At 44.2% G+C, this 25,317-nt stretch overlaps 1 protein-coding gene across 10 annotated transcripts in view; it reads left to right on the top strand.

Annotated features, from left to right (window-relative positions):
• The window catches only part of COBL (cordon-bleu WH2 repeat protein), a 260,810-nt gene that overhangs the window by 102,482 nt on the left and 133,011 nt on the right, over window positions 1–25,317 (top strand). For 6 of the 10 annotated variants that reach the window (XM_079932337.1, XM_079932339.1, XM_079932333.1 and 3 more), the window contains exons 5-6: window positions 5,876–5,973; window positions 10,035–10,109. In XM_079932337.1, coding sequence (XP_079788463.1) covers window positions 5,876–5,973; window positions 10,035–10,109 — 173 coding nt within the window. The remainder of the gene's footprint in view (window positions 1–5,875; window positions 5,974–10,034; window positions 10,110–25,317) is intronic. The other 4 variants (XM_079932335.1, XM_079932341.1, XM_079932338.1 and 1 more) reach the window with 1 other exon arrangement.

Raw genomic sequence — 25,317 nt, 5'->3', positions numbered from 1 at the left:
TTTTATCCGGTATGTTTTTAAAACACAGAGAAGATGATTCTCAGCACCTTCTGCACGGGCCTGGATGTTGCCGCTGTGTCTGTCTCGTTATATCGGCCCTATTTAAATTTGGTTTCTGGGAATCTTTGGAAACAGAGCTTTCATTTGGAAAGACAGAAAAAGAGAACGAAAGACAAAAGAAACATTGCCCCACATTTAAGCATGTGAAAGGAAAAGTCTTCTGCAAACGAGTATTTCTGTTATGTGCTAATCAATCGGAATATCTTGAAAGGTAGCTGTAGAATCTAATACCTGGGAAAAGCGTATGAAACCAGCCTTTGCATTAAGGAGGGGGCCCAGCAAGCCCGTGGGTGGTCTTCTGGGCACACGGGTGAGGCGGAGAGAGCGGGAACTGCCCTAAGTCTGGACCTCCCTCTTCTGGCCCCGGCGCAGGGCAGGGCAGGCTGTTGCACGCGGAGAAATAGCTGTCCCCCAGCCCCTGAGTCCTCCTCTGCACTGCCTCGGGCACCCTCCTGGGGACCCTCGTCCTGGGACCCCGGCAGCCTCCCCAGACAAATAAAGGAGCATCACCTGGCATGGCGAGGATGTGCCCTGCCTGTGGCCAACATCCTTTTCGTCTGGACCATAAGGTGCCATGTGGGCTGTGAAATATTTGATTGTCATCCTTGCCAAACGCCTCCATCCCATCCTACTGACAGTCAGACATTTGAGTAGAGAAGAGAACATTTCTGTCCGTGAGGAGCGCTCTTCTTTGCCCCTCTTGGGTTGCGCCCCCTCCCAGCTGGCAGCTGCTTGGGGAAGGGTAAAGGCCACGGGCAGGAGATGTGTTGTAGGCAGAGGCCCGCCCTGTCTGGAATTCCTGGCGGCGGCAGCTTGAGAAAGCGGAGGGCTTTGCTGCCACCTGCTTCCAGGATGGCGCTTAGCAGCCAGACAGCTGCGGGATTCTAGGGGATCCAGGCCAGGGATGCAGGCCTGCTTTGCACTTGGCCTTCTCCTGCGGGGCACAGCAGCCTCAGTCCAGGCTGACACAGGGACCAAGGCCTCGTCAGGTGCTGCCGTGGGTCAAGAAGCCTGTCTTCACTCTCTGTTGCCTGCCTTTTCCAGTTCTTCTGACCAAAACACAGTCGGAGCCTTCCCTGAGCTGCCGAGGTACAGTGAGCCCAGCGCTGCCCCGCCAGCTGCACCTTGCATGGCTCTGGGCTAGGACGATGCACGGGGTGACCTGAGGGGATGCAGGGCAGCACCTCTGGGGGCGTCTGGCCAGGCTGAACTGAGGTTGTGGCTTGGTTTCTTGACTCCCTGGTTGACTAAGAGAAGAACGTCCCTTGGGCAAGGGTTCGTTGTGTGGTTCTGATTGGTGAACAGTGAGGGAGCTGTTTGTAGAAAACGGCCCTTTATGAACACAGAACTTCAGGGCAGGGCAGAAGTGGTCCATGCAGGAGAGGCCCCGTGCCCTTCTCACCTGTGCTTACCTGCCCTCAGGGTCCATCCTGCCTGCGGCAGAATCTGGGGCAGTGTGGGTTGTGAAATCTGACCTTTTCTGTCATAGACAAGTATGTAAATGACTGGTCCAAATTTTGCATTCATTTCTTATAAATTATATATATATATGTATGTATTATGTATAATACATACATCCACATGCATGCACATACGTACATAGGCGTGTATGCACACACATTTGTATTGGGACTTATATAAATCTTTTGGACTACACACACACACACAACACACACACACACTCCAAGAGAGTCATTAAACTCCCAATGAGTGTTTGGATTTTATAGAAATTTCTGTCCATGTTCGGTAAAGTGTTTGACATTAGACTTTGTTTCAAAGAGAAAAAATGCAGAAAATCTGGGCTTTGTTCTGGAGCCACAGACCAGGTGTCGTGTCTGACAGTGGTCTCCCTTCATGTTCCTCACCTGTTACCTCCTCCGTCATACGGGGCGGAGGGATGCTACAAAGAGAGGGACTCTCTTTTAAGAAGCACCACAGACACTTCTCCAAAGAAGACATACAGATGGCCAACAGGCACATGAAAAGATGCTCAGTATCACTAATTAGTAGAGAGATGCCAATCAAAACTATGATGAGGTATCACCTCACACCAGACAGAACGGTCATCATTAAAAAGTCTGCAAATAACAGCAAATGCTGGAGAGGATGTGGAGAAAAGGGAACCCTCTTACACTGTTGGTGGGATTGGTGCAGCCACTATGGAGAACAGTATGGGGGGTCCTTTAAAAAGCTAAAAATAGAATTACCATATGATCCAGCAATCCCACTCCTAGGCATATATCTGGAGAAAACTCTACTTTGAGAAGATACATGCACCCCTATGTTCATAGCAGCACTATTTGCAACAGCTAAGACACAGAAGCAACCTAAGTGTCCATTGACAGACGAATGGGTAAAGATGAGGTACATATATACAAAGGAATATTACTCAGTCATAAAAAAGAATGAAATAATGCCATTTGTAGGAACATGGATGGACCTAGAGATTATCATACTAAGTGAAGTAAGTCAAAGACAAATACCATGTGATATATCACTTATATGTGGAATCTAAAAAAAAAATGATACAAATGAACTTACTTACAAAACAGAAACAGACTCACAGACATAGAAAACAAACTCAAGGTTACCAAAGGGGAAGGGTGGAGGGGATAAATTAGGAGTTTGGGACTAACAGATACACATACTACTATTTATAAAATAGATGACCTGTTGTATAGCACAGGGAACTATACTCAATATCTTGTAATAACCTATAATGGAAAAGAATCTGAAAAAGAATATATCACTCTATATATCTGTATCTATCAATCAATCTAGCTAGCTAGCTAGCTAACTGAAACTAACACAACGTTTTAAATCAGCTATACTCCAATTAAAAAAAGAAGCACCATGAATAGATAGTTGGTTTGAGCAGAAAACTCATATATATGAAGGCTTGATCAGTTCTGAGTGATCTGATCTGGGGATATTGTAAGGCTGAGGGCAGTGGGGAAGGTGAATCAGAGCTCTTTTGACTGTTCTTTTACGACCCCCATGATGGGGATGGTCACGTACAAACGTGCACATTTCCCTGCGATGCAGACCCAGTTTCCCCTCTTGCATGTACAAGCTTGGTGACCCTGATCTGGCCCCCGACGGCTTGCTCCATTTCTGCATCCGGAAAAGTGGACGTTTTCAATGAGCCAGTCCTCAAGGGCCCCTGCAGCGTCCTCCATCCGTCCACACCCCTCAGCTCATCCGTATCACCTTCCAGATCACATCCAAACGGATGAGACACAACCTCCCCTGTGTTTTTATTCATATCTAAGTCGTAGTAAATGAGAGTAAATTGAAACAAAATAAACTCCACGCTCAAATTGCCATCCACTTAGAACCACGGCTTCTAGGTCTTAACTGGCGTGTTTTCTCCAGGCCTGGCTGCGACCCAGGCGGGGCACCTTGGGGGTCTTGGCTGATGGGAACACGGTCAGGAAAACCAAGTGATCTTGCCCTGCCCTGCAGCCCATCCTTCCGCAGTGCCTGCCAGTCTCAAACCTCACAGAAGGCCCCATCGGTCCAGAATCTCCGAGCCTCACCTTTGAGATTAGACCGTCTGGTTGGGGCCCAGCTCAGAGCCGGGCAGCTGTGGGCTGTGGCCTCTCGGTCCCCTTGGGGCGGCTCTGTGCCCCGAGCCCGAGCCTCAGTCCTGGGGCTGGTGACCAGCCACTCCCCCTGTCCAGGAAGAGAAACGAGAGGCTGAATCTCCGATCCAGTCTCACCGTGGTGTGGCTGGCACAACGGCCTGTGTGCCAGTGATGTGTTCTCGCTCCCTCATCTCTCAGGCACTGTCATATCCTGCACTTGCTACATCTGTGTCACATAGCAGTCAATTCTAGAAACATCAGAGGCACAAACATACACGTTGGTGCATACTTTTGTCCACATATAGCTTTACTCTGCGGCACAGAATATTTTGCTACAGGCTCTGGGCCTAACAGAGGGTTTTGGTGCAATTAACTGTGAACCCTACGTGCACGCGTGTTTCCGGGGGGATGCATGTCTCACCACTGAAGCCGGTCCCCTCGCTGGTTTGGATGTCATGTGATGTGGGGACCGCTGATTGGCCTGGCTGAGCCACCTGCATGAAGCTGAGAGGCCTGGTTCCTGGGACTAAAACCGGAGCCTTTGCCACTGACAGAATGCAGGGATTCAGGGGCTTGGTTTTTGCTTCACTGGGAGGACAGTATTACGTTAATGCATGTCACAAAGGCTCCGACTTCCGCGCCTGCCTTCTCGAGTTGGAATATGAAATTCTTGCTTAGCAGATGAGCAGCCCACCGATATTTACCTGGTTTGGGTTGGTATCTTGGTGGCAGAGTTTGTAAAATCCAGTCCACATTTTTCCACCAGTGGTTTGGTGGTCCAGCAGTTGGCAGCAGTGTGGGGAAATTAATTTTTCAGTCCTTCAGCAACACCTCAACATCTTCTCTTCTGGCCGTATCTGTGTGCCTTGGAAGACAAGAACAGGATGAGCGGATGACAAAGGCCTTCGGAGTGTCATCGATCCATGAATAATGGTCACAATGGTTGTGGTGGCACTGAGGGTGCCAGGCTTGGTCATCTGAGTCATCTTCAATCTGCAGATGGGGAAACTGAGGCCCAGTACGCTCCCATGATGGCATCCTTAAACTCTACTCTGCTGGCTCTCAAGTGTGGTCCCCACAGCTTAAGCATCCCAGGGTGGGGGGTGCTTGTTGAGTGGGGAGTGCTGGGCCCCATGCCCAGAGTCTCCCATATGGGCGTCTGGTGCGGCCCGAGGTCCCAGGGATGCCGCTGCCGCCAGTTCTGCCTTGCCCTGGAGACCGTGGCCCTTGGCTGCGTCGTCACCATCCCGACTGGCCTGGGCTTTGGTGCCCCATCGGGAACTCCAGAACATCCTTTCTAGCTCGAAAATCCCGCTGAAGAAAACCCCAGGAAATGGAGAAGATTGAGGATTTAGAAGTCAAGAATAAAAAAAAACAATAGAAGAAAAAACAGGTCCCCTAGAGAATGTAATGAAAAAGGAAAACATCCTGTTTGAGGTAGAGAAGAAAAATCGGGGGACATGGGTCATGGAGGAGCTGACTTGGTCATTTCAGATGTCCCCTGGGTAAACCATCACTGTTACTCCACGTTCTGGAAAGGAGTGGGCTCCTCAAGCCGGGAAGCTGTTGATGTAGTTTATTTAGTTTGCGTTTTTACCGCCACCCTCGTAATTCTTAAAGCAGATGTTTAGCACAGATGTCGCAGTCCCGAGAGCCGTGCTGTCCAGTCTGATGGTCACAAACCAGGCATGGCCGTCAGGCACGAGGCATGTGGCCGGTGCAAGCTGAGATGTGCCGTGATGTGCACAGTGCATTTTGAAGGCTTAGTACCAAAACGAATGTAAAACACCTCATTAATAATGTTATATGGATTATGTGATGGAATACTAATATTTTAGATCTATTGGGTTAAATAAAACATTATTAAAATCAATTTCACCTGGTTCTTTTTGGTGCAGCTGTTGGAAAATGCAAAATTACGTATGTAGTCCCTTTAATTTTTGTTGCACAATACTGCCCTAGAACTTCTGGATTTATTCGGGGTTTTTTTGTTTTGTTTTGTTTTGTTTTTACAATACTAAAGATTATAAGAACCTTTAGAGATTTCCTAAACCCAACTGGAGGCTCTGGGTGGCTCAGAACGCTTTGAGAGAAATAGTTTTGCTCTCTTATAAGAACTAAAGTTTGAGACTAGAGTAAAAAAAAATCATTTGTTGATATTTTTAAAGTACTTAATCTAATGTTTCATATGCTGAAAAATAACTTAGTACTTTTTTTTTTTCCCCCAGAAACCTTTAGAAAATCATCACTTGGCAACGGTGAGACAGATAAAGAGAAGAAAAAAATTCTGGGATTTTTCAAAGTTAATAAAAGAAGCGATAGTAAGGTAATTGATTCAGTATCAAATATCAATCAAATTGACATATGATTCTGCATTCTGTACAGACAGTTTCTTGAGATGTTTGTCCTCAGCCTCTCTTGGAATTTATCTAAATACACGTAGGAGTCCTCACTCCTTCAGGGAGTAGGGTGCGTGTCGTGTCAGTATGCACAAGTGCCTCTCATATCCCACACTTGGTTCCTAAAACAGTGGTCTTGGGTGATGGTGTTTAATTCACCAGCAGAACACGAAACCATGCACCCTCTCTGCTGGTACCTGCACAGTCCTGGAAGGAGGTTGAAGCTCAGTAAACAGCCTCTGGATGGATGGATAAGTGAATGCATGGTACGGTTAAGTTTATATAAATACCCAGTATCCCAAATGAACCAAATCTTCAGAACTTGTACAACCTGGGGCAGCCTCAAGGAGCTGCCCAGGGGCCGCTTTGTGGAGAAGAACATGAGTTGTTGAGTGGGTCCATTTGCCAGTAAATTTTAGATGTTCCCTGCTCCTCCCCATCTGATTTGGGAACATGCTGAATAAGTTAATTTTATTGATCTGGTTGGTCTTAGTTAATAAATCCTAAAACCGTAATTTGGGTACAGTGTTATAAAGTCATAGTACAGAGAGTAAAAATGAACACGTTTAAAATCATCTTTGAACCCTCAAGCTATACAGGCCTTCTAACTACCAAGAAAGGAAAATGCTTGTGATCTCTATTGTGTTGGTTGAAAAAGGTTTATTTTGCTGGGTCAAGTATTTTCTCTTAACTAGTAGATGGCACTAAAAAAGACAGAACCATCGTGGGGAACGTTAGTCTTTAATCCGCCAGCCGGGTTTGGAAGCGTCCGCCGTCCACGGAGCGGTAGAAGAGGCGTGAGTAGGGTGGACGCACGTTGGTCCAGAGCCCTCCCTGCCCATTGCATGGCCCTTGCATCTGTGCACCAGCCTGCACGTGTCCTGACCTTCCGGAGCCCACGGGGTCAGAATTACCATCCACCCCGTGTCCCTGATGAGGACGCTGGGGCCCAAAGAAATAAACTTGCTCAGGGTCCTGGGGTTAGATCCCGGGTCAGCTTGTGGTTCGGAGATGAGAGGTCAGTGAGAACGCTGGGTGAAAGCTGGCAGCCCAGAGAGGAGTCGCCACCTGAACTAGTGAGAGGTCCCTGCCCTCAGGAATCTCTGCCAAACTCCAGTGAATTGCTCTTGACCACCTGATGCTTTGATAGTGGATTCTTCATTCTCTGTCTTATTACTGATTGTGTGTGTTTCCCCCTGCTTCCATGTGTCCTTTGAAAATCTCTGCTCCGTGTGTGTCTCTACTTAAGATCTTCTGTGCCCTCACCCCACCATCCTGTCCCCCTCCTCTTCCCTCCTCCCCCATCCTTTCCTTTCCTGCCAGAATTCCTTGAAATTACAGATTCAGTTTCACATTTGAATTTCCCTTCACTCTATTAATGTTGGGTTCCTGGTTCCTGTCATCTTTTAAAAAATATTTTATTGAAGTATAGTTGATTTACAGTGCTGTGTTAATTTCTGCTGTACAGCAAAGTGACTCAGTTATATATACATATATTCTGTTTCATATTCTTTCCCATTATGGTTTATCCCAGGATATTGAATATAGTTCCCTGTGCTGTACAGTAGGACCTTGTTATTTATCCATCCTATATAATATAGTTTGCATCTGCTAATCCCAAACTCCCACTGCATCCTTCCCCCACCCCTTGGCAACCACAAGTCTGTTCTCTATGTCTGTGAGGCTGTTTCTGTTTCATAGATAGGTTGGTTTGTATCATACTTTAGATGCCACGTATAAGCGATATCATATGATATTTGTCTCTGTCTGACTTACTTCACTTAGTATGATAATCTCTAGGTCCATCCATGTTGCTGCAAATGGCATTATTTCATTCTATTTTATGGCTGAGTAGTATTCCATTGTATATGTGTACCACATATTCTTTTTGATGGCGGGGTAATATGCTTCCTGACATTTGAGGTCAGTTTGCTGGGACTGCAGGCACCGCTGGCCTCTTGGGTTCTCACTATTCTAATTCACAGAAAATCTACCCTTTCCTCACACCAAGATCTCAAGAGCCCTTCTTCTTGTATCTTCCTGCTTTTGAGACATGAAACTGCCAGCGCAGTCAGTAGGAAATCTAGAAATGCCTTTGTTTCAAGCAGCATAAGAGCCGAGTGCATGTGATGGTCTAGCAGAGCATTCTCCAGGAGAGTCTGAAACACCTGTGAAAACGCCACAGATGGTGAGGAAGCCTGGTCTGGGGGTCCCAGGGGCTTTCCCTCCGCCCTACCTCATCTTTCTTCGGTCTTAGACTGGCTAGAAGTGTTTTTCCTTTCTCATACACCTCATCTTTCCCTCTCATTTATTTTATTTTATTTTGCCCTCAGCTGCCCTTCTACAGTCGTAACCTTCCTGGATTATTTGTTGTTTGGGGCGTTAACCTTTTCCTTCCTTGTTTCTCTCTGTTTTTATTGTTGGAGGTGCTGTGCTAAACGCACCCTCCTTTCATCTTCTATAAACCCGGCGAGAGAGGCCTTATCAACCCCATTGTACAGGTGAGGAAGCCCAGGCTGCACATTCTGAGCAAATCCCAGGGCTAGTGTTGCCAGAATTCGGACCCGCCTGTCCTTCCAGAGCCGTGGCTCTCACCGTCCACACACTGTACGCTGCCTGGCAAGCCTGGGTCTCAGGTTTTCTTCATTAATAGCAGGAGGGTTTGGAGTAAATTGTTTCTTTTATTTTTAAAAGTTTTATAAATGTGTTTATTTGTTTTTGGCTGCGTTGGGTCTTTGTTGCTGCGTGCAGGCTTTCTCTAGTTGCGGTGAGCGGGGGCTACTCTTCGTTGCGGTGCGTGGGCTTCTCACTGTGGTGGCTTCTCTTGTTGCGGAGCACGGGCTCTAGGCGCGCGGGCGTCAGTAGTTGTGACGCGGAGACTCAGTAGTTGTGGCTTGCGGACTTAGTTGCTCCGTGGCATGTGGGATCATCCCAGACCAGGGCTCGAACCCATGTCCCCTGCATTGGCAGGTGGATTCCTTCCCTGGAAGGCCACCAGGGAAGTCCTGAGTAAATCATTTTTTAAATGATTTCTAAAATCCTGTAATGCCAAATAGTCTATACATGTCTGAGAGCAAAATACTAAGAATGGAGACATTTAAAGTTAAAGTGGGTCTTTATTATCTACTTAAAAGAAAAAACATGCATATGTGTGTGTGAAATCTCAACAGAGAATACGCTTAAAAAGATATCATTTTGGCTGAAGTCAATGAGGGAAGGTATCCTTCCTTGTTTTAAAACTTTGGTATTTTAATGTTCTTTCAACGTGATAACTTTGTTTCATTTTGACATTATTTATTCTCCTAACCAAGTAGTTCTGAAAATACCTTAGAATCACCTTAAGATCTAGTGTAACAATTGGATTCTTGGGTCACATCCCCAAAGATCCTCATTTGGGAGGGCAGGGTGTGGCCCAGAGCTGTATTTTCCAGGGCACCTGGTGGTTCTCTGTCTGGAGGTCACCACACCATCAAGGGAAACCTTCTTTTAAACCATGAAGTGAGATGTCATTATTGTTCACCTTTTATGGATAGGGAGTGAGGTACCTGGTGAGTTATTTTGATGTGTATCCAGTCGATCAGCAATGCAGTGGTAAACTGAATTTAAAACGTAGAAATCCTCAAAACCTACTGAATTAATTGGTTTTCGGAGCTAATTGATCAGCTCAGACCCACTGCTGTTTTCATATTGCATCTCTTCTAAGCAAAAGAGATGCTCTGGGGAAAAAGACAAAATGGAAACTCACACTCCATGAGTCATGAATTCCAAAACTGTGGTTGTCAGATCTGTGAGCACTGCTTAGGGACTATTTTAGAACAGCTTTCAGGTTCCTAAGAATCGTGGCCGTGGATTACAGCTGTTTATGCAGATGCTGCTGCCCTGCGGGACGGCCAGGCTGGCGTGGTTTGCTTTAATAATTGCTAAGGACAACTGTTCTGTGTGATGCTGCTGTCACCTGGAGATGACGGGGGTCCTGCTTCTGTTCCAGGCAGAGCAACTCAGGCAGCCGGGGGCAGACAGCGATGAGGATGCCTCCAAGTCCACACTGGGAAGGGGCTCGAACGTGAGTACTAACACCGCAGGGGCTTCGCGCTAACCTCGTGGGGCTTCTGGCAGCTTTGCACCGCCTTCCGGGAAATGAAATTATAGATTAGTTTAGTTGTTTTTTGTTTTGTGGGTTTTTATAAACTAGATAGTTGCACAAAGCTCATGTGGCTTCCTTGTTAGTTGCCCGTGGTGCATTCAGAAGATGAGGAATGTGTTACTTTCCGAATGTGTTAGTTTCCAGTTCTCCAGCCCCCGCCGGCGTGATCGGGAGGGCCCTTCATTAGCGTAACTGAGTTACACCGTCTGAAACCACTTCCCTGCATTCTCAGGAGCAGCTGATGGTTTTGGACCCACACAGCCTGTTTCCTAAATTCTGCAGCCCTACGTTGAAAGAATTTTTTAAAACTTTCTGGGCCCTCGCATTTCAAAGCTGGCATACAAAAAGCTTCTTCATAATTTTAAATACTTGAAGGAAAATATTTCATAGCATCTTATAAATATTGACATTTTAAATGTATCTAATAAAGTTTGATACGATCACTTTAAAAATCACATAGATACATAGACAAATCACAGAGACAAACTCTTCTATAACAATAAAACATGTTGCATTATTCTTCTTTTTTCTTGACTTCACATTTCCGCACTGGTCCCATGTAAAATTGTATTCTATTCAACATATATTTTGTTTTTAAAAGTCTGTTTTAAATAGTTGAAATGAAATGTGGTACAAAACAAGAATGTCTATCTAAATTAGGTTTTTAAATTTCATGTGATCATAAAACTGTGGGTAGGAAAATACTCTTCTAGATTGCGTTCTTATTACAATTGCAAATAAATATAAACAATATAAATATATTAACAACTGCTGATATATAATTGTTAAGCGTGAAAAGGAAATCTTTCTTGAAAAGATACCTTTTAATAAGATGAAAGGTAATTTTTAAATGTATTCCATATACCCATGAATGAACATCATTTATGGATAAAACCAGAAAAGCTTCAACATTAATTGTGTAACTCTTTCTGTTTTTATTGGTTTAAACCCTGAGGAAATATTTTGCATAAATAAGTACAAGAGGATGAAAAAGTTTACTGCTATAACAGTGCCTTTCAATTCTTTGAAGTCCTTCTGGTCAATCACATAGTGATCTATTATCAGATATTATTTTGATTGATCTTTTATCTGTACCTGACTAGGTTCTCATTTAATTGGTCAATAGCCAAGATTTGGAAGCCATTTGACTTGCCAGGGGGATTGTTACTCAATCACACGAAAGTTATTGACATCTGGGAGGTATAAGAAAAACACTTTATCAAGATTTCTCAGATAATAATTACACACATTACTCAGAGGCACTTTGTCTTTTTTAAAAATAATGTTTGAAGACATCTCTCCCAAAGGAACAAATACAGTAGAAATCCAATAATATATGTTGTGAAAAAAATTTTTTATTCATAAAGTATAATATACATATAAAGAAGTACTATCATTAAGTGTGATATAGTTTCTGAAATTGTATAAATTGTCTCTAGACACTTAAAGTAAATCAAAATGAGCAATTTGACATCATAACTCTTCTTTTCATTCATGTTATATTTTTCAGAAGTCTCAAGTTAGAATTACATGTGTCCCAGCTACTGATTTTACTAACATGTTTATCTGAGCTAAGGGATAGCAAAGCTGACCATTTTTAAAAATTGAGATATAATCAACATACAACATTGTATTAGTTTTAGACATACAACATAATGATTTGATGTATGTATACATTGCAAAAGGATTACCACAATTAAGTTTAGTTAACATCCATCCACCCAAAAAAAAAAAGTGTGACTGTGTGTGCTGATGGATGTCACAGGCACTTTCTAAACCTAATATATCATCAATAAGTTTTGAGGAAAATGACATATTGTCAGTTTTCACTGAGGAAATTGACATATTGTCAGTTTTCACTCACTTTTGCCAAAATAGTGTTTTTTAGTGAATGTTAAAAATCTCATCCCAGGGCTTCCCTGGTGGCGCAGTGGTTGAGAGTCCGCCTGCCGATGCAGGGGACACGGGTTCGTGCCCCGGTCTGGGAAGATCCCACATGCCGCGGAGCGGCTGGGCCCGTGAGCCATGGCCGCTGAGCCTGCGCGTCAGGAGCCTGTGCTCCACAATCGGAGAGGCCACAACAGTGAGAGGCCCGCGTACCGCAAAAAAAAAAAAAAAAAAAAAATCATCCCAAACTTTAAGTCTATTTTTGTCAGGATCTTAGGTTTATAGATTTAGCCCATTCGATTTATGGAGAATGTCTGCCATATAAATTAATTAGCAAAATGGGCCCTTATTGTCCAATCAAAAAGCCAAATCACATTTACTTTTGGTTAAAAAAAAAAAGTCAAGTCATATTTTTAGTTTGAGTGTGTTAATATGTATCCTCCTGACAATTATCAACCTCAGTTCTGAATCTAAAGGTAGCAACTGTGGATTCTCAGTTTCTCATCCATCACTTTAAAAACACAGGAGTTTAATGCCCTGGACTTGACGCTGTTTTCCCTTTTGATTTCCATATTTTAATGCTCTTTGAAAATCAGCTCTCAATTTTCCTGACAACCAAATCTTGATGGTTTCCAATAAGAAGGATTTAACTTGTGGTGGGAACTCAGGCCGGGCTGGAGCCTGGGGTGACCGCAGCTCGTCCATAGAAACGCATGTGACCAGTATTCTCATCTGACCCCAAATTAACCTGAGTACAATTACGTAATGAGAAGGTCTCTTCTTCAGCTGTATAATCTTCAGCAAGTCTTTCCTTACCATAACCACATCAGCAATGCTGCTTCTTTGCTATAAAACAGACTTAAATCCACTGAGGATGGTTTAAAATGTCCGTGGACTCAATTAGTCTGTAAGGCTTATCTTTTGTCAGCCTCAATTTTGGCCACAGATTGTTGGAAAATGTCTTCTAATATTTCACACACTCTGCCAGCAAACTTTGTGTCTGAGTAGAGGATCTGTTCAACTACCCTGAAGGGCTTGACCCCTCACGCCTCTTTGGTTATTACAACGTGCCAGGAGTTATTGCTTTTTCTACAGCGATGGATGGTAGCATAAGTGGGCATTGCTAATTTGTGTGAGATTTTTTTCTTACAAATGCAGCCTAAGAACACATTCATGACATGATAGATAGATAGATAGATAGATAGATAGATAGGTAAACCTAGGCCAAAAGTCCATAGGAAATACCCAAAGCATTTATGAGGAAAATCATAAAATTCTACAAATACACACAAAAGTAGAGTGGTGCAAATGGAAAGACGGGCCATATTCTTAGACATGAAGACTCCACATCATTATGTCATCAGGTTTGTTGTAGAGCTAAGTGAACTGGTTACACAGAGCGGTTTAAGGGAAGCAGGAAAATCATTGAATACAGATATGGAGTGTTCTCTAGGGGGTTTGTTTGTTTTTTTCATGTTTTAAAATCACGTGTGACTTTTACTAGAAATCAAAGTCAATCAAGGAATCTGCAGTGTGGTAGATTAACTATTCACCTGGAAATAAGAGTTTACTGGGTTTGAAGGCCTAGGGCAGGATAGCACTTAATAAAATAATGCTGGCCAAAGAGGACGATGCCCACAGCTGCCACTACCTGCCTGCCTGTGCCAGGCCCGTGCTTAGTTCAATTATCTCATTTCATCCTCCCCACATCGCTGGTGCAGCCTTCCTTACACAGACGCAGAAATTCCCAGCTTCCGGAGGCCAAGTGGCTGGTCAAATCCGCTGATGTCTGCTTATGTTTCCCAGTGTTTTATGTTCGTGTTTATATTTCTTCACGTCTGTGATGTCTGATCTATGTTTGAGATCATGCTTTCTTTTATCAAGCAAGTTGGTGATGTAACATTTCTTCAGAGCGCTGCTCCTGTTTTTATAAATTTCCCCAAGCCCTTGACTCCTAGCTGAGTGCAGGCATCTGCCCTTGGGCTGTAGAGCTGAGCTTTTATTCCCAGGCAGCAGAGGGGGCCTCTCTGTCTCCCCTTTCTTCATCTGTATGACGGGCATCACGCCATCCACCCTGCAGCACCCTTGTAAGGATTAGCAATTATAGAGCTCGGCTAATAACTTTAGGAAGCACTCTGAAATGGTGAGTAAACTGGATCAGAGCTTCATTAGAAACTTTCCAGATAGTATTGTTATTTTTCCTTGAGAAAATGCAACTAGTTTCTTATATTTGTAACCTGAAGAGTCGGAAGAGAATAGATCCGCATTTAAAAAAAAAATTATCCTAAGGTATGTAGGTAGTCAGATAGTAGTCAGATCTTTCCTGGAAAGATTAATTTTATGTAAACTAACGTTTAGTCTATTCCAAGATACATTTTCATTTTCTTAATCAAAGGACCCTTGAATCAGAGTGAATATAAACACCTCACGAATAATTTCAAGCAGTTTTCCTGGAATTTGGCATTTTCCGGGAAACTGTCCCTTCTCTGAGCATGCGTGACATCCTACAGATCTGGACCCTGAGACACATGGAGGGAACGTGGTCAGGGTCCACAGGATGTGATTGGCGGCGAGGTGGGAATGGTCCTCAGGCCTCCGTCTCCATCCTCTGCTCTTTTCCTAAGTCACATAGACAGCAGTATGAACTCTGCACCAGATGCAAAGACACCTGAGCTCCTTTGTAATCCAGCGCACAGAAATGCCACACGCGCAGAATACGGTAGCATCTGGTAAGGTGGTCAGTAATGCTCTGGTGGAGGAAGAGGAGGACCCGAGTTCTTAATCTGCTTCTGTTATTAACTCTGGGATTTGGGGCAAATTGTAAAACGAACTGTAGTGACTGACCTTTTATAGGCCCCTGGCCTTCATTTACATGCTATAAATTTGACCAATCTAAAAATGTATCAACGTGAGCCATACCAGATACCATTGTGTTGCTTATTACCATTGTTCTAAAATCTTCTGGTGAATGATTTTTAAAAAGCATTGCCTCAATTTAAAAAAATCATCTGGGGCCATGTTTCCCCTGTTCAGGCAGTTATGGAAGGTTTCTATCATCCTAGGAGTTGCTCACCACGTTCTGAAGTGATTCTCGACCCAAAGCCTGAATAAGCTTTTGGGGTCCAGGTTGAAATGTCCCCGCAGAGTCATCTGGCCAGGATGGCGACGGCTGCTGTATTGAAGTCCTGCCCTTAGGAGCCCAAGAAGTTGAGAGGGATGCCCATCAGTAACATGACACTTTCCGAAAAAGTTATTAAAAAGTAAGTTGTAAAGCAAGCTCCATAATTTAGTGCCCTGAGCCCCATGCTCATCAGAGATCCTGTATTTCTCCCCAGCTCGCACGGGCCTGTTAAGAATCCCGTCCCAAGTGGATGATAAAGAGCTGGCCCCTCCAAATGCGTGTCGTCAGAGCCGCCACAAGGGGGCAGTGTTTGTCCAGACACAGCGAGCCCTGCTGAAACCCCTGGCCTGACAAAGCTAAAATTTGCTGTTTTTTGAGCATTCACAAAATCGAGGGATATAGAACTAATTTTTGTTATACATCCATTTTGAAGAGATATTTTAAAAGTCTAGTGTATACCTTTCAAAAACGGTTTATATTCAAGATTATAAAATAAGTACCATATGGAAAGTTTTAAATGGGGAGTGAGGGAGTCACGTGGAATGCCAACAGCCCAACACCATTTCTCGTCACTTTGTCTGTTCTCTTGAGCCTTTCTGGTGCCTAAGGCCAACTGTGATGTACACAGTGCTGTGCTTTTTTCCTTTAGCATCATGTCATTTACAATTCGCTCTGGTACAACAATGGTCTTTTAACTTTTTAAAGGTTGTATATGATCATCCAGGAAGAGGGGAAAGTGTGGCTTTTGTTTCTGTTTGCTTGAATCTGGATTCTGCCTTTAGCACGTACAACTCTGTGACCTTTACAGCCTCCCCTCCCCCGTGTGTGCAATGGGTTTGTCATCGTCACTCCCAGGGCTCCTGGCACTCGCTAAGCTGCATCACTCTGCCCCGTTACTTGTTGCTTTTTTTTCTCTGGAACTATAAATAATGAGAGGACCGTCTTCGTCCCCAGAGCCCATATTCATCTGGGGACTTTTCCTTATAATAGAGACTTGCAAAGGTATTAGGGAATCAGAGGGTGAGACAGTTTTATGGCTTTCAAGACAACATATGTTTCCACGTTGCTTCCCCAGAGGGTGGTACCACCAGCAACAAATAACAGTACTTATAGCCACTCAGGTTTTCATTTCAGATCCAGTGTCTTGGATATGAAACTTCTATCAAAGAGTGGAAAGGGCGCAGACCCAAAAATGTAATTTAGAAAAATGATCCTAAACTTCTTTGCATACCTGTTTGCCCATTTGCAGTAGTTTTTAAAGTTTTCATGTCACGTGCTGTCCAGTGCAAATCTGGAAACTGTCAGAGGAAGGTTTTGTTTTTAAAGCCTCAAGGAATTTTTATCCGAAACACTGGATTCTTAGAATGGGAATACTATATTCTAACTAGAGCCTAAAAGGTTGATTGAAGGGCCTCATGCCAATACTTCGTTCTCAAAGTGAAAAGAAGAAATGTAGACATTTAACCTCTTAGCTGAGGATTCAATGTTTGTAGGGAATGAGCGGTAAAAAACGTCCCTTTCAAAATACTGATTTTCCTTATTTCCCTTAAAGCATGAGTATCTGTTTTTTCCTAATGTCTGTATTTCCTCTGTGACCTCCTGCGCTTGGATGGACAAGCAGAGATCCGTAGAATTGCAGTTGCCTGCACATGGCTTGGTTGAGTGAATGGCATTCAAGTTGCTTCTCAGACTAGGTAGCAGAGAGAAGCAGACCCCTGGTCCCTCCGTGCCCTCTCCACTTGGGGAAAGGCAGCTTGTCATCCCAGTGGCTTAGCCCCAAACCTTGGAGGCCCCCTTTGCTTCCTCCGTTCTCCACGCTCCATCTGCTATCCAGCTCAAAGCCCACCTGCTACCTTCAGAACACCTCCCGAATCCCACTGCCTCCCTCTTCCCCGTGGTCACTTCTCCTGCTGGCCTCCCCGTGGCCTCTCTCCCAGCCTCGTCCACGGCCTCCTTTCTGGCCTCACTGCTTTGGGTGCAGCCTTGTGCACTTAGCAGGCAGAGCGAGGCTTTGTGAAGGGGGATCCTGGCCAGACGCCTGATGACCACTGTGGTGGTGGCCTCGCCTCACTCAGCCTGAGACCGTCCTCCACAGCCTGCCACCCCCAGACACTCTCCCCGCCTCCTCTCATCCGGGGAGCATCCCCCGGGATTCCAGACAGGGCATTCTGGAGTCTCAGCCCAGACTGACAAGTGGTGAGCCTGGAGCCTCTCCGGGTGTGTGCATTCACCTTCTCTCAGCTCCTTGCCCACCTGCTTCATTGCATCCGCCCCAGCGCTGTGCTTCGTCTTCTTCCTGAGCATCTCTTGGCCCCTGAGCTCCATGCTCTTCTTTTCCAGCTTCTCCCAGTTCTTACAGGCGATGGCAGTGCAGCTGGGGCTGCCACCTGCCACGCCCCCTCTGTTCCAAGCACAGCAGGCCGCTTGCCTCTCTCCATCTGTTCGCCGTGCATCCTCCAACGACCGCACGTATGTTCGAGGCCCTGCCCCAAGGGGACCTGTATCGGATGCCCCCCGGCCTGGTTTGCCCGCCCTGGAGCCTGGGGTCCTCCTGAAGGCCCCACTCCTGGCCTCCTTCTCTCCTGGTGTGGTTTGGGCTGGATTTCTTCTCCCTTCACTGTGGCCTTTGCTGCCTCTTCCCATCTTGTCATATTTTCTTGATGTCTCCATCTGAAATGTGCCCCAGTTGACCTCGATTCCTTCCTTTACTTCCTGCAGAGCTGATTACAGGTCTGCACTCCTAGTGGTAGTGGGGAGGCCCTAACTTCCCTCTGCTGCACAGGTCAAGGCTCGCCCCTTAGACACAGAACCCGCTGTCAGGGCCTCTCCCCTTTGCAAAATGTTGGTATAGTTCCAATTTATAAAAGTTGCAAAATAAAATAAATAGTCATGAGTCAACCACCCACGATTAACAGATGTTCACGTTTAGCCCAATTTGTCTCATGTCTTTTTGAGAATTTCTAAGAAATATGACAAATGGAGACACAACTGCCTCTAGAACCATAGCAGACCCCTTTCCCTTTTCCTTCCCCAGGGATAACAGCCCTTTTGAAGCTTTTATATTTTAAAAATACAGTAAATGGTTATATGTTCATAAACAGTGCACAGTATGTCTGTCTGTTTTAGCGATGTATGTAATGATTTATTTTCCCAGGTCTGAATTTTTTTAAAAATTGTATTGAAGTATAGTTGATTCTCAATGTTTTCTTTAATTTCTGCTGTACAGCAAAGTGACTCAGTTACACATATTATCTATTCTTTTTCGTATTCTTTTCCATTGTGGTTTATCACAGGATGTTGAATACAGTTCCCTGTGCTCTACAGTAGGACCCTGTTGTTTTTCCATCCTATATATACTAGTTTGCATCTACTAACTAACCCCAAACTCCCGATCCTTCCCTCTCTCTCCCTCACTCCCCCTTTGGCACCAAAAGTCTGATCTCTGTGTCTGTGAGTCTGTTTCTCTTCGGTAAATAAGTTTATTTGTGTCATATTTAGGATTCCACATATAAGTGATATCATATGGTATTTGTCTTTCTCTGTCTGACTTACTTCACTTAGTGTGATCATCTCTAGATCCATCCATGTTGCTGCAAATGGCGTGATTTCATTCTGTTTGTGGATGAGTAGTATTCCATTGTCTATATGTACCACACCTTCCCAAAGTCTGAATCTTCACTCATAGAATAAGAAAGGTTAATGTTGAGAAAAAAACAGACAAGGAAGGACAGACGGGAGGGACGGGGCGGGGGGAAGCAAAGGAAGAAGATGCAGGGCGCCTCACACAGTAATCCCTCGCCCCTCTGCCCCTGCCCGAGCCCCTCTCTGGGCAGATTTCACCAAGGCTCTGCGGTAGGAGACCAGGGGGCCACCGGACACTTGGGCTACAGCAAGGAGCCAGGCTACGCCCTGCGTTCAGGAGAGACACACACAGGGGTGCCCCCCACCCTGCGCTGCTCAGACTCCAAGCGCAAGGGCATCGCGGGGTCTTGTGAGAATTCTGATTTAGGGGGGCCAGGGATGGGGCCTGTGATTTGGCGTTTCTAAGGAGCTCCCAGGTGAAGCTCTGTGCTCAGAGCCAAGGCCCCGAGCCCTGGCTCCTGGGTGGAGAGGTGGAGTCGGGCTTAGAGAGAAGCACACAGAGCGGAGGGACAAGTAGGGTCTGCTCTGGGACCAAGTCTGTGAGCTGGTCCACAGGGGACGTGGGGAGGTTGTGCTGCCCGCAGAGGGGAGGGGCCGGGGGCTGCCGGGCGTGTGCGTGTGCAGGTGTGCGCGCGTCAAGGGCAGTTTGCAATGGCTCTAGATTGGAAACACACTGAATATATGACTTCCTGCTTCTCAGTGTCTGACCCTCAGTCTGGGGTGAGAAGGACCAGAGCTTTCTTCTCATCTTGCGGTCGGAATGATGCCCATATTTACCTGGTGAAGAACGTTTGCTGCCCAGATGACACGTTGTGCGTCTATAATTACATCGTAAGCGTAACTCTTGAAGGACAGCCTCCAGTGAAGCCTAAGGCTTGCTCGTGACGTTTCCTGCTGGGTGACCCTAGTGAGCTTGGCATCTCCTTTTGGAGGAGACGCTGAGATCAGCCTTCAGCAGGCACCGTTCAGGAATGTCGGCACCGAGCTTCAGACTGAGTTAATTTGATAAACTTGGACAGTACCTACTGATTGGATATGGGAGATAGAAAAGGGAGAAAAACTAAGAAAAATAAAAAGGTGAGAAAGGAATGTTTTGCCTCCCTGGCTCACATAAAATATATGATGTAGATATTGATAGATATTTGATCAGAGTATTTGGTTAAACTATAAAAATACATATTTAGTGATCTTTCCTAAGTGGTTTGTCTTTGATATTTGTTTCCTTTAGCATGGTGGATTTCTGTCATATATTGTCTGGATGATTTTCTAGCTTTTTATAACAAAGATACAAGCAAATCATAAATGCAGATGGTTATGAAGGTTGTTTCTTTGAAAATACCATGATTTACAGAAAAAAAAAATGTGATTTTCACCTGCATCTGAACCTCCTTGCCATCTCTGTCTTGGTGTGAGGTGAATCCCATGTGGTTGAGTGGAGGTTGGCAGAGTGGATGCTAGCATCTTCATTACAGGTGACACAGGCCCTCCTCCATGTAAGTCACCATCATGGGACCTAGAACAGATTCTAAACAACTCATGGAGTAAAACTTAACTAGTACCAAGCAGCTGTAATGTTCCTCCATTCAGGCTCCCTAAGTCAGGCGTTTACTGGTCTTACTTGCCAGTCTGTTCAACACACACTACGTCTCAGGTATCTGGCTCTGAGTATTAATTTATGGGGAAAGAGGTTGAAATCTGTACAAATGAAGCTGAGAGCACATATGAACCGTGCAGTCTTTTCATTACCAAGGAGAGCTGTCTTTAAGCTCTATGAGGGCAAGAGCCATTTATCATTATTATTATTATAATATTTTCATGACTCTATCCCTAGCAACTAGGGCGGTGCCTGGAACCAAGAGGAAGGACCTCATATGTGCCCGCTGAGCGTGTGCATGACATGTTCAGAGTACAGCCAAAGAAAACTGATTTCTGGTTCATTTTGTTACTAGAGACAAACATTTAGTATAAGCAGAGGCAAGTTACACACAGAAAAAAGCAAGTTATTAATGCTGAAGTTTTTTTGTTTTTTTCCCCCCTTGTAAATAACTTTCAATAAGCTGGCCAATACAAGAACTTTGTTTTTTTTTAAACCCCACATGTGTTTATTTATTTATTTTTGCTGTGTTGGGTCTTCGTTTCTGTGCGAGGACTTTCTCTAGTTGTGGCAAGCGGGGGCCACTCTTCATCGCGGTGCTCGGGCCTCTCACTATCGCGGCCTCTCCTGTTGCAGAGCACAGGCTCCAGACGCGCAGGCTCAGTAGTTGTGGCTCACAGGCCCAGCTGCTCCGCAGCATGTGGGATCCTCCCGGACCAGGGCTGGAACCCGTGTCCCCTGCATTAGCAGGCAGATTCTCAACCACTGCGCCACCAGGGAAGCCCAGTGCTGAAGTTTATATCCCAAGTTGTGCAGCACTATAAGTTTTATGCAAAGATTTTGAATGATTCCCTCCCTGGAAAGAGGAGAGTAGAAAGAATTTCAGAGTAAGAGATGATGTTCCACACTTCTCTTGACAGTTTTGGAGAATTGTTGCTGCCCCCTCCTCTCCTTGACCTGCACGTGTCGGTCAGGGATTGGGAGAACCTGGCAGGCATGCCCATGGCCACCTTTCCAAACACCTGCCAGACACCAGCGCTGCCCCCGGCCCAGCCTGTTCTATGACACACTGTGTCGGAGAGGAGGGTGGGTGCTCCACGGCCCATGTGAGTCCCTAAGGCAGAGGTGAGACAGGAACTTCACTTTAACGTTGCTGATGAGTCACAACAGTCTGGATTGTTTGGTTAAACAACGTCGTGCTGAGGTTTTGCTTCTTCCTGTGGAGTAGCGCCTGCCCCACGGGAACTGTGAATGACGTCAGCTGTATGGTACCTGTCATCTGACGCTCTCAAAGCCCCTTCCTATCTTGGCCCCCGTGACGCTACCCAGGGAGCAGCAGTAGCCCCTGCAGGTCCCCAGAGGTGAGGAGAACTCTGCTGTGCTCTCAGGTGCTGTGCCGAGACCGGCATCCCCCGCCGTCTTGAGGATGTCGTGCTCTACCCAGGCTGACATCTGAGGAGCGAGGTAGAAATAGCATTGGGGGGATTTACTTTAGTCTTGAGAAACTGAGACTAGAAGTTAGGGTGCTGTGGTTACAGATGAGAAGATGCGGACCATGTGCGTATCGATTTGCTGTCAGATAATTCTTGGAAATCATCCTCTGGATGATGCAGAGTCAGCAGGACCCATGAGTCAGGTGAGCTGAGGGAGGTTGAGTCTATTGCCTTGTTCCAGAGTAGAATAAAGCTACAGAGCCATTTCTGAGCTGATGTGGAGGCAGATTATGACCCGGGGTCAAGGGTTAGGAGGTCTGAAAGGCTAGCTGTGGCCACTCCCATTAAGGGGAAGGGTCTGTTGCAGTGCGGGGCATAACACATTGGTCTCTACTTGTTCTACATTGTTAGATCCAAACAGTCACCTTCTCAGATTTTCTACTTAAGACTACTGTTTAAAACGGTAGGGAGTCCAACACACAAAAGTCCAGGACCAATCGGCTTCACTGGGGAATTCTATCAGACATTCAAAGAAGAATTACACCAATCCTTCTCAAATTGTTCCAAAAAATAAAAGAGGAGGGGACACTTCCAAACTCAGTTTACAAGACCAGCATTACCCTGATTCAGATAAAGACACCAACAAGAAAAGAAAATTACAGGCCAATATCCGTGATGAACATGGATGCAAAAATCTTTGACAAAATATTAGCAACAATACATTAAAAGGATCGTGTACCATGATCAAGTAGGATTTATTCCAGGGATGCAAGGAGGGTTCAACGTCAGCAAATCAATCAATGTGCTACAGCAGATTAACAAAATGAAGGATAAAAATCATATGATCATCATAATAGATGCAGAGAAGGCATTTGGCAAAATTCAACATCCATTTATGATTAAAAAAACTCTCAACAAAGTGGGTATAGAGGAAACATACCTCAATATAAAAAAGGCCATATATGACAAGCCCACAGCAAACATCAAACTCAAGGGTAGAACTGAAAGCTTTTCTTCTAAGATCAGGAATAAGACAAGGATGTCCCCCTCAGTACTCTTATTCAACATATTATTAGAAATCCTCATCAGAGCAGTTTAGCAAGAAAAAGAAATGAAAGGCATCCAAATAAGAAAGGAAGAAGTAAAACTGTCACTATTTGCAGATGACATGATACGATATATAGAAAACTGTAGAGACTCCACCAAAGAACTGTGAGAATAAATGAATTCAGTAAATTTGCAGGATACAAAGTCAACATACAGAAATCTGTTGTATTTCTATATATTACTAATAGCAAACTATCAGGAAGAGAAATTAAGAAAACCTATTTACTAATTGCGTGTTAAAGAATAAAATACCTAGGAATAAATTTAACCAAGGATGTGAAAGACCTGTACACTGAAAACTGTCAGACATTGAAGAGAGAAATTGAAGAAGACAAAATAAATTGAAAGATGTTCCATGCTCATGGACTGGAAGAATTAATACGGTTAAAATACCCATACTACCCAAAGCAACAGACGGATTTATTGCAATCCTTATCAAAATTCCAATTGGCATTTCACATAGAAATGGAAAAAGCAATCCTAAAATTTGTACGTGACCACAAAAGACCCTGAATAGCCAAAGCAATCCTGAGAAAGAAGAACAAAGCTGAAAGCTTCATGCTCCGTGATTTCAAACCATATCACAAAGCTATAGTAATCAAAATATTATAGCATTGGCATGAAAACAGACAAACAGAGCAATGGAATAGAACAGAGAGCCTATTAATAAACCCACTCATATGTGGTCAATTAATTTATGACTAAAGAGTCAAAAATATGCAGAAAGAATAGTCTCTTCAATAAATGGTGTTGGGAAAACTGCAGAGCCGCATGCAAAAGAGTGAAACTGGACCCACTATCTTACACTGTGTATAAAAATGAACTCAAAATGGATTAAAGACTTGAATGTAAGACCTGAAACCATGAAATGCCTAGAAGAAAAATGGGTGGTAAGCTCCTTGACATCAGTCTTGATGATGACTTTTTGGATTTGACACCAAAAACATAGGTGACAAAAGCAAAAATAAATAAGTGGGACTACATCAAACTAAAAAGCTTCTGCACAGCAAAGGAGACCATCAACAAAATGAAAAGGCGACCTACTGAATGAGAGAAAATTTTTGCAAATCATATGTTCAGTAATGGGTTAGTATCCAAAATACATAAAGAACTCATACAACTTGATAGCAAAGAAACCCCAAACAATTCCATTAAAAAGTGGGAACAGGATCTGAATAGACATTTCTTCAAAGAAGACATAGAAATCACCAACAGACACATGAAAAGATGCTCTGCATCACTAATCATCAGGGAAATGAAAATCAAAACCACAATGAGTTATCATGTCACACCTGATAGGATGGCTTTTATCAAGAAAATAAGAGATAACAAGTGCTAATGAGGTTATGGAGAAAAGGGAACCCTCATGTACTGTCCGTGGGAATGTAAATTGGTGCAGCCACTGTGGAAAAGAGCATGGAGGTTTCTCAAAAAATTAAAAGTAGAACTACCATATGACCCAAAAATACCACTTCTTGGTATTTATCCAAAGAAAACAAAAATACTAACTTGAAAACATATATGTGCTTCCATGTTCATTGCAGTATTGCTTATAATAGCCAAAATATGGAAACAACCTAAGTGTCCATCAGTGTATAAATGGATAAAGAAAATGTGGTACATATATTCAATGGAACATTATTCAGCCATGAAAAAGAATGAAATCTTGCCATTTGCAAGAACACGGATGATGGACTTTGAGGGCATTATGCTAAGTGACATAAGTCAGACAAAAAAGACAAATACCATATGATCTCACTTATACGTGGAATCTAAGTAAATAAGTAAACATACAAATGAGCTCATAGATTCAGGGAATGGATTGATGGTTACCAGAGCATGGGGTGGGGAGTGGATGAAATGGGTAAAGAGAGTCAAAAGGTACAAACTAACAGTTATAAAAGTTATAAAATTAATGTCATGGGGATGTCACGTACAGCATGGGAACTATAGTTAATAATGCTGTAATGTATATTTGAAATTTGCTAAGAGAGCAGATCTTAAATGTTCTCATCACAAGAAAAACATTCTGTAACTGTGTGTGGTGACAGATGTTAATTAGATTTACTGTGATCATTTTACAATATATACAAATGTTGGATCAATTTTAAAAAAATAAATAAAACAGTAGCATATTTTCCCATCTGTCTGCACGAATTCAGGGCTTTTACTGTCTAAGATCAATGGCACGCACATCTTTTGAGGACAGCCACCAAGTTATAAGGGTAGGCTGAGGTGCTGTAACAAGTGGGTCCCCAGATTCAGAGGCTTGGATCGGAAGTTCTCGATTCTGCCCATGGGCCTTCCAGGACTGGAGTTGTCCAGGGATGGAGACCCTAACCT

Source organism: Stenella coeruleoalba (assembly GCF_951394435.1).
Source record: "Stenella coeruleoalba genome assembly, chromosome: 9".
NCBI lineage: Eukaryota > Metazoa > Chordata > Mammalia > Artiodactyla > Delphinidae > Stenella > Stenella coeruleoalba.
This window is presented reverse-complemented; position numbering and strand designations above follow the sequence as displayed.